The following is a 15467-nucleotide window of genomic DNA, read 5'->3' as shown; positions in this document are numbered from 1 at the left end:
AATCCTACACCATTCTTTTACATTTACACTAACCCCACATTGTCATCAACAACCCCAGATTTGACTTGTACTGAAATATTGGACAAGAAAATCCAATACAGGAAACTCAAGTGTCTCCCCATAATACAAATTTGTTTCTACAGTTATATTTTGAACATTTATATTTTATCTGTAGTTTGTATTTATTTATCTATGTGGTTGACTCTTTACTGAGCAAATCAGGATGGACAATAAATGCTGACACTGACAGGTCATCCACATTTTGTGAACAATTAAAAAAGTGTGAGTTTATTCATTTAAGCTTACCAATGTCTTCAATCTCTTCAAGAAAGTCATTGTATTCCTTAAGAGTACGGAAGTCTTCTTCTCTTTTGTTATATCTTCACATCAAAAGGGAGCAAAAAGGACAATTGAACAAACTTGCACTTAAATATCATGAATCTAAATGATAAGAAACTATTACTTAATACTCAAATTAAGAAGTGAACTTTAAAATCTTTCAGCAATTTAATGTTGGTTTATTATGATAATTTTAGATATACGGACATCCAGTCTGACATTTCCCAGGAGCCAGGGTTGGACTTAAAAATTTTCCCTGCATATTTCTTCGGTGAGTGGAAGCCTTTAATAAGTAAAATAATTACCCTTAATAACTCCAATTTATACTGAATTTGGTAGACTTGAAACCCATATTTATATAGTGATATATGGCATCATATTTGACAGGTTGACTTTCTAAAGAGCAAAATAGGCCTTGATGGACAAAAGGCTGGTTTAATATTGTTAACAACTGAAAATAGTTAGCATAACATCCATGATTTGTAAAGAGATCGGCTAAATTAAATGTTTCAGATGTGGATTAAATGACAATAAATAAAAATCTTATCTTCAAAAAGGGAGAAACAATCAATTCAGAATTACAGATCAGTTAGTTTAACATCAGTGTTATCAAAAATACCAACATCTTTGCTAAAAGATGAGATATAAGGTGTTGAAATATCGTAACAATATAGTCAGCACCTACTTCTTTTAAAAAGAAAAGGTTTATGTTATTTTTTTTTAAAGTAATACTTGACCAATGCAGTGAATGGGCAGTACTGAGCTTTTAGATGGCCTCTGATAAAGAGTCTCTTAAGAAATTCATGACCACGTCAAAGATTGTGGAGTCTGGAGCCAGGCAATAAATTCAATCAATTCGGTTTCCAGGATGAGAAGGTGTCATTGGAAGATTATTTTCAGCAGCACAGAGGCGCAGCCAGTAGACCAGCTACTTCAGAAGAGTTCAATTTTGACCTTTGATGCTGTCTGTATGAAGTTTGCACATTCTTCCTATGACAATGTGGATTTACTCCAAGTGCTCCAGTTTCTATCACATCTCAAAGATTTACATTTTGTTAGGTTCACTGGCCACTGTAAGTTACCCTTTGTGTATAGATGACTAGTAGAATCTGAGGGTAGTTGATGAGATTGCTCTGTGAGCTGGCATGGGCCAAACTGTAAGCAAATGTGGATAACTTAGGAAATGGCTAACATTGTATCTTGAAATTTAGAAGAACAATGGGAAATGAATGCTATTCCAGTGAGCTGAAAATGGAGTCAGTCAGGGAAATTATTGTCAAGACTGTCAAGCAAAGCTGTACTAGAGCAAAGGGCATCTTTTAAAGGTAAGATGGTTCAGGTGCAGTCAAGTTACACTTCTATCAGGGAGAAAGGAAGGAATAACAAAGCCAGAAACAGACAGAAAGATGAAGCAGCAGAAACAGATGTATGGCAGATGCAAGGTTGATTATACAAGTCAGAATCAGACCAAACATAGAAAGATCAGACACGAAGTGAAAATAGAATACAAAGAGAGAGTATGAGAGTAGACATGCAATCGATATAAATGAGAAACTGAAGGCCTTCTATGGTCTTATAAATAATAGAGGTAATACATGTAGGGACAGGGTTTATTAGCAACTGAAATGATGATCTTGTGTGGATACTGAAGAGCTAAATGAATACTTTGCACCTGCCCTTAACGAGGATGATGCAGCCACCAAAAATCATAGTAAAAGAGGAAGTATTGAGAAAATATATAAAAATGGATAAAGGAGAGGGTCAAAATTGTTAATAGCATGTACTTCCTTCATAAAGGAACTCCACAAAGGACATTTGAAACCTCTGTGGGTTCTAGAACCTACCAAATATTTTTTTTTAAGGAGACAAATAAATTTCTAGAAGCATGGATAATGGGAGAAAGTGGGGATATGATACTGAGATAGATGATCAGCCATGATCGTTTTGCATGGCAAAGCAGGCATGAAGGGTGGCTATTTTCTCTTTCAGTTTCTATGTTTACACCTATAAAATGGATTCATGTTTGACTAGTCTGCTGGTACTCTTTGCGGATATAATTAGTAAAATAGATAAGAGAGAATCAGTAGCTGCAGTGTATTTAGATTTTCAGAAGGTTTTCGATAAGGTTCCACACTGGAGGCTGATCAACAATGTCAGGGCACTTATAGGAGGTAATCTGGCATGAACTGGTTACGAGACACAAAGCAAACATGGGAATAAACAGATCTTAGTGGAATTGTAAGTACACATGAGAATATAAAGTGGCTTCAAAGCACAGTGAGTGGGTGAGAACATGTTAGATGGAAAATAACAGAAAAATATGCAGAGAAAACTAAGGAACTTGTTCCAATTACAAGTGGATTTGAAAGAGTGAATGCAAAAAAAAATTGTTCAGTTTTTGGAGGAGTCCATAACAAATAATAGTCCAAAACAAATAACAGATCAATTAAATATTGAGGAATTTCTTTATATGGAGTGCTAAAAAAATTTAGAAGTGCTAAAAATTCATGAAGTTGGTAAGACAGATGGCACAAAAATATTCAAGGGATAGTTTCAGATATGCATTAGGTAGAAGGCAACTCAGCAGCAGGGTACAAAGAGACTAAGAGTGCGAGGAGGCTCAAGTAAAGCATCAGTACTGCCATTGTCTAGTTAGGTCAAGTTGTCTGATAAACAAAAAAAAATCAAAACCATAGATGCTGGAAATCTGAAATATAAAAAGAAAATGTTGGAAATATTTGGCAGGTAGGCAGCAGCGGTGGAAAATTAAATGTTTCAGTCACAGACCCTTTGGAAATATTCACTTCTGAGTTATTCTGACAATGTTTTCTATTTTTAGGTCAAATAGCTTGTTACTAATGCTACACATTCCACGAATTAATGCTAACCATCTTCACAAATACTACACAAAATTAGAAGTAACATTTTCTTACATTTTTAATACTTTCTTTCGAATTTCTACCTCCTTATCCACTGTTGGATCTTCAAAGAGTTGCACTCTGAAATTATTTTTTCGTAGTGCTGTGCCACACTCCTGACAGTTTCCAGAACCTCTGACAAATAACAGTTCCACACAGCTCTCGCATCTGTTAAAAAAAAGGGAATTGATTTATTTTGGAGTAACTTAAGTGTGAATGACTATATAATTCTCAACAGAAAATGTGAATTATATCTTAGCATTTGTCCAATTAATTCCCAATTTCAAAAAAAAACAGCATTCCCACAAGTGCAAATACCCTCCTGATGTATTTGAATAGTTAATGACTAAATCATGGTATTCAAAAAGGTACTTCAGCAAAGACAATGAAAAAGAGCATAATACAGTCACTTCAACCGTGATAAAAATGTTGGTTTCCCTTACAATCCTGTAATCACAAAATTGGTAGAAAGCCATTTCTTTTTTTCAAAAATGTTTACAGGATTGATTTATTTTAATGTTTTCTACATTAGAATATCACATTTCCCCAGCATCAGTATACATCTGGTCTTCCTTTGTCATGAAAGACAATTGAAACTTAGCATCAAAACATTTAAAGATATTTCAAACTTATGCAATTAACACTTGCCTAAATATGTTTATTCCAAATGAGGAAGCATTCTTTGTGACAAAATGATATAGTGAGCCAGAGTGCTTTGGCTGTTGCCAGCATTTCCAAATGGAATTCCTGGTGATCAGCTGTTGAAACCCTATAAAGTCCCCAGACTTCCACATGTGCACTGAGAGATATGGAACTTCGAGACTTATTAACAGATTTGGAAGGATGAATTCATCAGTTTTCACCCCACAGCTGGATTCAACATAAAGTCCAATGACAGAGCCCAGTCTTGATGGGATTCCCCAGCATTAAACTAGGGAAGTTGCCTCTCAGATCGTGTGCCAAGTCTGACATGGAGTAGGATCCCAAAACACATCAATAAAGATTGGACGGAAAAGTTTTAGGAAGCAATAGGAAACAGCAAATTACTTTTTAAATTATTTCACTTCACTTTAATGTCCTTAATGAGCATCTTTGTATAGTTTTAATTTTTTATAATTTTATCATTTTTAACTTTGGACTATTCTATTCATTAGAGACATTTAAAAATCAACAACAGCTTTTACAGCAGGCAAAGGCTTGCCTTCCAGCTTTGTTGGCTATCAAAGGCTGCTGAAGGTTCCTCCCTGCACTGCTCTAGGCCCAGTCACCATCCAGAATACATCCAGACTATGTCGTAGCAACGCTGAGCTAAAGAAGCCTCTGTTGAGAGAAACAAATTTGGCAGTTCCTTCACCGTCAGCTGAAAGTGCTAGCTTCTTTGCATCACAGACAATAATGTACTCAATGCCTAAAAAAGGAGAGAATTTGAAAGATTCAACTCCTTTGAGCACCCAAGTTTACATTTCAGCAGTTCTAACCGATCAACTCTTTATTCTGAGACAGGCCTCTCTTTCTAGAGGCCCAAGCCAGGTGAAGCATCCTCACAGCATTACCATGTTCAGTCTTAAGAATTTTAGGTGTTTCAATTAAATGACTCCTCATTAGGTTAACTTGCATACATAATTTATGAAAACTGCTAACAATGCATAGATCAACACCAAATATTATTAGCAAAAAGAGCCCCACAGGTATGGTAGCATATACTGATCTCACATCCATAGTCAAGGATTATTGGTCAGGGACATGAGCATCAAATTAACATTCAAATATTAAATAAATTTGGAATGTAAGAAGTTAATATCATTAATGATAACCATGAAGTCATGTAGTAAAGTCCTATCAATTCAATGACTTTTTTGAGACAGTTTCACATCGTTCTTGTCCACCCTCATTGCTGACCACAGACTTGACATGGAACATAGAACATACAATACAGCGCAGGAACAGGACCATCGGCCCACCATGATACCAATTTAAGCCAATCCTATCTGCCTGCACGTGTCCGTATCCCTCTATTTATCTCCCTGTTGGTGTAGTCTCTTAAATGTCACTTTCATTTCTACTTCTACCACCTCCCTGGCAGTGTGTCACAGGCACCTACCATTCTCTGTTTAACCTTGCCTTGCACTTCGATTTTAAATTTTGCCCCTCTCACCTCAAACCTATGCCCTCCAGTATTTGACATTTCCACCCTAGGAAAAAGACTCCGACTATCTACCCTATCTATGTCTCTCAATCTTATATACTTCTATCTACTTACCCTAAGCCTCCAGTGCTCCAGTGAAAACAATACACATTTGTCTAAGTAATGCCAAGAACAATATTAACAATTTCCAGCAAACCAATCAATTCATTGAACCTCTTAAGCTTTATTTTGGCTGCAAACTGGTATGGGAACAAAACTACACAAATATCCAAGAGACCAGCCAGACACAAAACATCCTCCAATTTACCACTTCTGGTTTGCAAATATGCTTGTTGTGGTAACAAAATTACAAACACGGGAAATTTTTGGAGAAAGTTCAAAACAGTGGCTAATATTGCCAATCTCACCACTGCAGGAAACTCTGCACTGATTTCATTATCAATTAAAATTGCAAAAATTTACCAAATTAACTTGTGGAATATTACAATATGAATGTCTCACACAACATTTGTGGGAGATAAGAATAGAAAATGCAATAATAACAGCAAATTTTAAATGTCCTTAAGTGATTTCATCAATTTGTTGCATACTTTATCCAATATTCCAATTCCAAATGTTTCACAAATCAATTCTGATCTTAGACATTAATTTTCCTTTTAAGACCAAAGAATAAATTATTTACAATGATAAACAGAAGCTGCATATAGAGTCCTATCAGAAAGGTTAAAATATTACTACATTCTGCTAAAAATTGATTATGATACCCCAAGGGTAAAGCAAAAGAAAGAAATCATATAGTGCCTGTTCAAGTTTCATCTTAGCTTCAGAACACACCCTTGATTTTGTATTGGATACTTGACATGTTCAATTATACTTCATGAAACTATCCAGATCTTGTAAATTGAATTACTTCTCTGGAGTCAGCAAGAAAAAGTAGCCTCAAAAATGGCTATTACTTTAATATAAATTAGTACACAAAGCTGCAATTCAATCATAAGGCATATCCCTTCATATCCAAAAGTACAATGTTCAATGTATGTTTTGTTAAATTGCTGCTTTGTAATTCATTTATGTGTGCTACTTATTACAAACTTACATATACATCAATTCACTACCCATTACAGTCTTATGTGATATACTTGGAAGTAGTATATTAGATTGTCTGGAGGAGTTGAATTTCCACTCTTTTGCCGTACTAAATTACAAGAGAATTGAATTGCTAAGATCTGACATGAAATTTCAAGGCTAGAACAAAACAAGAAAATCCATAGAGCCTCGGTCCTGGTTGAACAAATCCATAATTCAGTTCTTAAACTACGCATTAAATAAGCCCTGACTTTTGAAGAACAATTGTGAAATTTAGACCAAAATAGCCCTTTTCCAATACCAATTCATAAAATAGTCAAGAAAGTTATCATTCTGTTAGGTCAAAGTACTGGTACTTGTTATTAGGCAAATAGCAAATTATGTAAAAAGTATAAAACAGGGCACAATGATTTATGACATAATAATAGTTCTTCAGTAATAATAATAAAATCATGTAAATATCACTGGATGCTTCAAGGCTTGAACAGCAACAATCCAGAGAATCTAAGTGCAACAGCAAATAAAGTCTCTCTTGGCATCCACTGAACCAAACATCTGTTTACTTTAAATTAATTCACAGGATGCAAACTTCACTGCCACATCCATTACCAATTGCCCTTGAACTGAGTGGCTTACCAAGCCATTTCAGATGGCAGTTAAGAGTCATTCACACTGGAGGGTCTGTAGCCACATTTAGGGGAGACCAGGTAAGAATGGAAAATTTTCCCTCCCTGAAAAGACATTAAAGACCCTGATGGGAAATCTAACACATTCATGGCCAACATCACTGATTCTATCTCTTCACTTCTGATTTAATGAAACTTAAATACACTCCAGCTGCATAGGTTTTGAACTTGTGTCTCCAGAAGAAGTAAATGGATACTGGATAAGTAACTAAAATACCATGCAACACTATCCAGCACATAGATGAACAAATGAGGACTTTCAGAAAGGAGGGAAAAACCTCTAGGTGTCTGGCAAGCTCCAAGACCAAAACACAAACTGCTGGAGGAACTCAGCAGGGTCAGGCAGCATCTGTGGAGGGAAATAGACAGTTGACTTCTCTGGTCAAGACCCTTCATCTAGGACCAATTTGAATCTTGGAAAGATTTATAACTAAGGGGTGATGATTTGCAATTCTGAGAAGAATAAGAACATATTAGCAGTCAATAAGGACTGAATCATAGCATATAGATTTCCGGTGTCAATATTAAAATACAAAGTCTCAAACCAAAATATTAAAAAATAAAATTCACACGGGTATCCTTAAACATAACTCACAACACAAATGGATTTTAAATGAGCTTGCTAATATTCAAGTTCTGGGCAAACTCAAAAGTAAAGAATACTGAGCTTGTAAAGCATTTCTGTCTAGTCTTGACCTTATTTGCAGAGCAACAGAATTAAACAAGTCAGAATAACCCTCGACAGAGCACACAAGTCATTACTAATTGTCTACAAACTCTCCTTCTGTTTGCCAACATTCAAAGAATAAGATTAAACACACCTGTATTACATCCCACCACCTACATAAATACATCGAGTCACGTGAAACCACTGTGCTGAAGATCCTTGGCTAGCTCAAACCTGTTTCTAAAAACAGCTAAATTACCATCCAAAACTAATTGGATGTTTTTGCAATGTAACACTGGGATGTGCGTTCAGTCAATGGAACAGCTGGCACTTTAATTTATCAAGCTGAAATTAACTCCACTTCTTGGAAGTGTTAAAGCAAAAGAAGGTCAATCTAGCAGGGAATCCATGGTCTAATCTTCCTGATTGGGCTCAAACTATTTGGGGCAAGTAATGCTAAAATAAAGCTCTGCCTTTCTTCGAACAAATAACCGTCCCTAGTTCAGAAAACACTGCCATAGTTGAAATAAAGTATTTCTTTATTAGGTTCTAGATTTTGTACAAGCTTCAACCTCAAAATGAGGTAGGTGTTTGTTGAGATTGAATCTTTTTAGTTTTGAATCAATCAAGTCCCTAAAAACCTACCTACAAAATTGCTTTTTTTAACCAATAAAACTCTGGGCTGCCAGAAAATTTCAACCATGCAGCATCACAAATTAATACATTTTGCTTTAATGGTGCTTTCAAAATGCTCTTGTAGATGATTTATTAGTGGGATGATCTGGTCAGTACTATGACAGTAGTGAAGGCTGGAAAAGTAAGAGCACTCTCACAAATGGGGTGAAATACAAAAGGTATTTGAAACTACCTAAAAGAAAGTGATTTTGTTGAATTAGTAATGAAGGTATAGCCATCATTTCAATTCAGATGCACATCATAAAAATCAGTACCTTTCTTTAACCTAATACTGAAAATTAATTAAAAAACAAAAAAAAATTCAAGTCCTGGGTACATGCATCAGGACCGTAAAAGGTATTTCATTCATTTTTGGGATACGAGCATTGTTAGCAAAGTCAGCATTTATTACCCATCCCTAAATGCCCTTGTGGTGGTGGTGGGACAGCAAGTAGCACAGCTTGTAGAGCTGCTACCTCACAGCTCCAGTAACCTTGATTCAACCTTAACCTCTGGGGCTGTGTGTGTGGAGTTTGCACATTCTCCACACGAGTGTGTGCCTTTCCTCAAGGTGTTCAATTTTTCTCCCACATCCCAATGTGGGATGGTAGGTTAATTGGCCACTGTGAATTGCCCCTAGTGTGTGGGTGAGAGGTAGAACATGAAGAGGGGTAGTGAAGTGAGTGTAAGTAGGTGCTTGTTAGCACAGGCTCAATGGGCCAAAGGCCTTTTTCCAAGCTGTATGACTACGATGGCGAGTCATCTTTTCGAACCACTGCATTCCATCCAGTGAGAATGTAACCACAAAGTTGTTATGCATCATGAGCCATGCATCATGAGTACACAGAAGTCCTGGATAAAGAAACAGAAAGAGAAAATCACCTCATAATCTTCCCACCTTCCTATCCCATCAGGCATCTCCTGCCCATTTCTGGAAGAGTCTGCAATTCCCACATAGGCCTAATCAGTCACCATAGAACCAACAAAACTGGAGTCATGGCAAGTCATTATTGATCCTTCAAGACCACTGAAAAGTCATCCTACATTGCATGTTTGCCAAATTGACATTTTTAAGTGCTGGTTCTGGCATGCCCTCATTGAATCAGGTTGATCCACTGGCTTGATTGTAAAGAAAGGGTAGGGATATGCTAGCCATGAGGCTAAAGATTGTGGCAGGGAACATTTCTGCTGCTGCTCAGGGTTTACAATACCTCATGGATGTCATGTTGTGCTGTCAGATCTGTTCTGCCTGTCTGCCATATTGCACAATTGCAATGCCACACAACATGAGACCTTATGTGAAGACAGCACCTCGTCTCCCCAGAGGTGCAAAGTGGTCACTCCTGTCAAAGCTGTCATGGACAGTTGTATCTGGTGAAGATGAGAGTCAAGGTTTATCCTCATGTTGGTTTGCTTAGTACTTACCACGGTGAAGCTACTAAAGCCTTTTTTTGGTGAAGGTGGTGATGAACTATCTACTTGGATTGCTGTAGTCTTTCTAGTGAAAGTATTTTCACAATGAAGTCTGGGGTGTTCCAGAATTTAGACCCGGCGACAAGAAAGAAAAATGATACATTTCCGGATAAGAATGGTGCATCTTAAAAGGGACCCTGCAGATGGCAAGGTTCCTCTCAGCCTGCTGCCCTTGTCTTTTTAAAAGTCAACGTTTGAGGTCATGGGTTTGTGAGATGCTGTTAAAGTAGCCTAGGCAAGTAACTGCAATTTATTTGGTATACAGCACCCACTTAAGCCATAGTGTAATGGCTATGGAGGGAAAGAATGTTCAGGATGCCAATAAATCTGCAGCTTTGCTCTGATGGTGGTGAACTTCATGAGTGTTGTTGGTGTTGTACGAATCTAAACAGTGGAGATTATCCCATCATGCACCCTATTTACGTCTTATAGATGGGTGGAAGGGCTTTGGGGTTTCAAAATATTATAGTCATTCAAAAAAACAGTTCACTGATTTTGCACTGAACTTACCATTACACTTCAGAGTTATTCTACTGAAGCTCAGTAACAGGTTTCTAATTTTGTTACAATTTGTACTTCAGTACTACTCATGTAAAAACACCTCAAATCAATCAGGGAAAAAAAAACTGATTGAACTGTGTGCAATGTGCAAGGAATGAACAAACAGCAATGCAGCCAAGACAAATGATGGAAGAAATTTTCAGAGTTGGCTAGGCCAGCAGAGAAATGTCCATAAAGAATGATAACGTGAAAAATGTAAGGACTAGTAGTATTCAAACGTGAAATTGTTAAAACAAAAAGAGGCAGTTTGACTTTAACTGTCATTAAATTTCCACAGAAAAAGTACCTTGTTCCTTCCTTCAATCTTCCATTCAACCAAAATGATGACAGAGTCACTGCTTCACTACTAACTCCAATCCACAATTTAAAACAGTTTCTTCTGCTTTCTGAACTAAGTCAATTATTATTCATAATAAACCAGATTGACCAATCTGATGGTCAAGAATTATGAGATTACTTGCCATCAGAGGGTTGAATACCTCCTGACTGCCCACTCAGCAAAACCTGTTTCTTGCCGCATCACTAGGAGCTAGAACCTCCCAACCTTTGTATCAGTGGGCAGCCCCACCATTCAACAATCCAGCCTTCCCAAAATTTTTCTGCACAACTAGACCATTGAGTAATAAGCCTCTGGCCTTGGCAAGAAACAGCTTCTCCGACAAGAAAGATTAACTATGTAAACATTGTGCACTCATATAATTGTTTCCCCCAAAACATCACCCAGCCGAGCAGAGGTTATTTTGGGCAAACAGTTAAAAGGAAGACAAAAGCTGGCCCTTAATTTTTTTTTACAAATTCCCACTTCCCCAACACCAATACCCCCCTCCCCCATTAAACTACTCCCTACCCTGAAAAGCACACAGCCAGAAAAGTCATCAAGATTTTCCAAGGCAATCATATGTGAAATAAAGGAAGTTATATCATCCATGCCAGTCACATTACCACACCTGTGTGTAAACGCCACAACACCTGTGCTCCTTATCTTGCTTCAACTTCCTTTTTACAATGTTCTCAGTACTCCATCTGTGGGTTTACTAAGTTATGATATAAATTCATCATTAAGATCTTTTATTCAATAACTATTGCTGAAGATGAAGATGGTACTTTAAAGAAAAACTGGAGTGTTGTGGCGGGGGGGTGTAGGTGGCAGCATGGAAAATAAGGAAAGGTTCACATGAGGGAAAACCATAACAATAAAGGAGAAAAGTCAAGGCCATAGTGTTGTAATGATTTGAGTAATAATAAGCAACAAATTTTAAGGATTATTTTGCAATATTGGATCAAGTCAAATCAGTATAAAATAGTAAAAGGTGTTTACGCAAATACACAAAACATTTCAAATAATAGATGAATTAATGGCACATTAAAGATTCTGTATCTATCTTCACAAGAGACAAAACACAACCCAGAAATAGGAGGAAACAAGAATTTGATGAGCCTGAGTAATTAATTAGTAAATAAAAAGTACAAAAAATTATTGGGACTAAACATCAAATTATTCCCTGGATCTGATAGCCTATAGTTTAGGAAATGAAAAAAAGATGAATGCAGAAATAGTGGATGCTTTGATAGGGTCTTCCAATATTCCCTAGGTTCTGGTTATTGAAATTCAGCACAAAAAACACAGCATTGCTGTTCTAGAGCGAGAGCACCAGTAAGCTTTAATCAAAACAGGACACTTAAAAAACAATCATACTCAATTAGGCAGAGTCATTAATTTGTGAAAGGGCAATAGTTTTTTTTCTCAGATCTAATAAAATTTTCTGAAGATATAGCTTAAAAAAGAAAGACCAGATGACGTACAACTGTATTTTCAAAAGGCATTGATTAAGATACCAAACGAAAGGCTAAATGAGAGCTCATGGGGTAGGATTAATAAGCATGGATAAAGAATTGATTAAAGGGCAAAAAACAATAGAAAGAAATGGATAATTTACAATTTGGCCAGCTTTCTCGAGCAGAATGCTATGAGAATCAGTGCTGGGCTTCAACTAATTACAATCAACATTAATGTAATGGGGTCCAAGCATAACTTACCCAAGTCCACATCTACACAAAGCTGGAAGAGAAAGTAAATTATGAATAACAGTAAACTAAGAGAAAAACATGAACAACCCCAAATGGATAGAGAGTTTAAATGAGTGGGCAAGAAAGTGGCAATAGAAAAGTAATGCAAAAAAATGGTGAGTTAGTTGTTTTGGTAGGAAGAATAGAAAAAAAAGTATTAAATGACAAAAAAATGTTAAATAACCTATTAAAAGGGATCAAGATATCCTTGTGTACAAAACATGAAGTGATTAACTAGCAGTTTCAGCAATAATTAGGAAAGCAAATGTAGTGGTGATCTTTTATTACCAGGGGATTTGAGTTCAATACAAGGAAGTCTTGCTGCAACTTGTACAATTTTCCCAAATTAAGGATGTATTTACCTTTGTGACAATGCAATAAAGATCCACTAGTTTGATTAATGGGTTTGGGATTGGAGGGCTGTTATTCTGCAAGTACACATTAGGTAGGATGATCTTGCGTTCACTGAAGTTTAGAAGAATCAGAGGTGACCTCAGTGAAAGAAAACAGTGTTTAAGAGGTTGATTCCTCTGGATGGAGAAACTAAAACAAAAAGGGCTCTCTCAGGATGAGAGACCTCCCATGAGAAGATATTTGTGAATTGCATGTCTTGAGAATTCTGTGAATGCTTGTTGTTGGGTATATTCAAGGCTAGGATCAAAAAACTTTGGATGCAAGGGAGTTTAACAATATAGGGAAGAAAAGTGAAGCTGAAATTGAGGATCAAACATGTGGCCTCCTACACTGGAAAAGCTAAAAGCAGTGCTTCACTTGCACTTCTACCAATCTAGTGTGCTGCATTTGCTGTTCACAGAAACTAAAGGCAGATCCCTTGATCATTTTATGGAGCGTCTGTACTCAGTCTACAGGGATGACTCCGAGCTTCAAGTTGGCTGACCCTTTAATTCACCATCCTGACCCTACTTTGACTTTTCTGTCTGTGGCTTCCTGCAGTGTTGCTGAACACAAGATCAAGGGACAACACAACTGAAGTGTGTTTACTTAAATGCAAGAAGTGTCAGGAATAAGGGAGATGAACTGAAGGCTTGGATAAGTATGGGGGACTATGATATTGTGGCTATTACTGAGACGTGGCTGACGTCAGGGCAGGAGTGGATATTGAATATTCCTGGTTTTCGGTGTTTTAAGAGGGATAGGGAAGGGGGGAGAAGAGGAGGAGGGGTGGCGATACTGGTCAGGGACACTGTTACGGCTGTGGAAAGGATGGATGTTGTAGAAGGATCATCTCTAGAGTCTGTATGGGTGGAAGTAAGGAACAAGAACGGAGCAGTTACTCTACTAGGAGTATTCTATAGGCCCCCCCGGTAGCGGTAGAGATATAGAGGAGCAGATTGGCAGGCAGTGTATGGAGAGAAGCAAAAATAACAGGGTTGTTATAATGGGAGACTTCAACTTCCCAAATATAGACTGGAACCTGCTTAGTGCCAAAGGTTTAGATGGGACGGAATTTGTTAAATGTGTCCAGGAGGGATTCCTGACGCAGTATGTCGACAGGCCGACTAGAGGGAATGCCATGCTAGATCTAGTTTTAGGAAATGAACTGGGACAGGTGAAGGATCTATTGGTGGGTGAGCATTTGGGGGACAGTGACCATTGCTCCATAACCTTTAAAATTGTCATGGACAGGGACAGGTGCAGAGAGGACAAGAAGATATTTAATTGGGGAAGGGCGAACTATGAGGCTATAAGGAGAGAACTTGGGAGTGTAAAGTGGGATGTCCTTTTTGAAGGGAAATGTACCATGGAGATGTGGTCGATGTTAGGGATAAATATGTCCCGGTGAGGCAGAGAAGGAATGGCAGGGTGAAGGAGCCGTGGGTGACGAGAGAGGTTGAACGACTAGTTAGGGAGAAGAAGGTAGCATACATAAGGTATAAGCAGCAAAGTTCAGACAGGGCCTGTGAGGAATATAGAGTAGTGAGGAAGGAACTTAAGAAAGGGCTGAGGAGAGCTAGAAGGGGACATGCATTGGCTAGTAAGGTTAAGGAAAATCCCAAGGCCTTTTTCACCTACGTGAAGGGTAGGAGGATGGCTAGAGTAAAGGTAGGTCCGATTAAAGACAAAGGTGGGAGAATGTGCCTGGAGGCGGCGGAAGTGGGAGAAGTTCACAATGAATACTTCTCTTCGGTATTCACCAAGGAGAAGGGTCTTGATGACGCAGAAGGGAGTGCTGGTAGGGGTAATGTTCTCGAGGTTGTAGATATCAAGAGAGAGGATGTGTTGAAGTTGTTAAATAATATCAAGACGGATAAATCTCCGGGGCCTGACGGGATTTTCCCCAGGCTGCTTCAAGAGGCGAGGGAGGAGATTACTGAACCACTGGTAAGGATCTTTGAGTCCTCGTTGTCCACAGGGATGGTGCCGGAGGATTGGAGGGTGGCGAATGTTGTCCCCTTGTTCAAAAAAGGTAGTAGGGATAGTCCAGGGAATTACAGACCGGTGAGCCTTACGTCTATGGTGGGTAAGCTGTGAGAAAGGATTCTAAGGGATAGGATCTATGAACACCTGGAGGATAATGGACTGATTAGGGACAGCCAGCATGGCTTTGTGAAGGGAAGATCTTGCCTCACAAGCCTGATAGAGTTCTTTGAGGAGGTGACGAGGAAGATTGATGAGGGTAGTGCGGTGGATGTGGTCTATATGGATTTTAGTAAGGCGTTTGATAAGGTAACTCATGGTAGGCTTCTTCAGAAGGTCAGAGGCCAAGGGATCCAGGGAAGCTTGGCTGTGTGGATTAGGAATTGGCTTGCCTGTAGAAAGCAGAGGGTTGTGGTGGAAGGAGTGCCCTCGGATTGGAGGGCAGTGACTAGTGGTGTCCCGCAGGGATC

At 38.1% G+C, this 15467-nt stretch overlaps 1 protein-coding gene across 2 annotated transcripts in view; it reads right to left on the bottom strand.

The window, feature by feature from the left end:
- Nucleotides 1-15467, bottom strand: part of mnat1 (MNAT1 component of CDK activating kinase) — a 107529-nt gene that overhangs the window by 69419 nt on the left and 22643 nt on the right. For both annotated transcript variants that reach the window (XM_052025122.1, XM_052025113.1), the window contains 2 exons: nucleotides 3273-3425; nucleotides 307-380 (listed from right to left, as the gene is read on the bottom strand). In XM_052025122.1, the coding sequence (XP_051881082.1) occupies nucleotides 307-380; nucleotides 3273-3425 (227 nt within the window). The remainder of the gene's footprint in view (nucleotides 1-306; nucleotides 381-3272; nucleotides 3426-15467) is intronic.

Source organism: Pristis pectinata, chromosome 1 (genome assembly GCF_009764475.1).
Source record: "Pristis pectinata isolate sPriPec2 chromosome 1, sPriPec2.1.pri, whole genome shotgun sequence".
Lineage (NCBI taxonomy): Eukaryota > Metazoa > Chordata > Chondrichthyes > Rhinopristiformes > Pristidae > Pristis > Pristis pectinata.
Note: the sequence above shows the minus strand (reverse complement) of the source record. Positions and strands in the feature narration are given on the sequence as shown.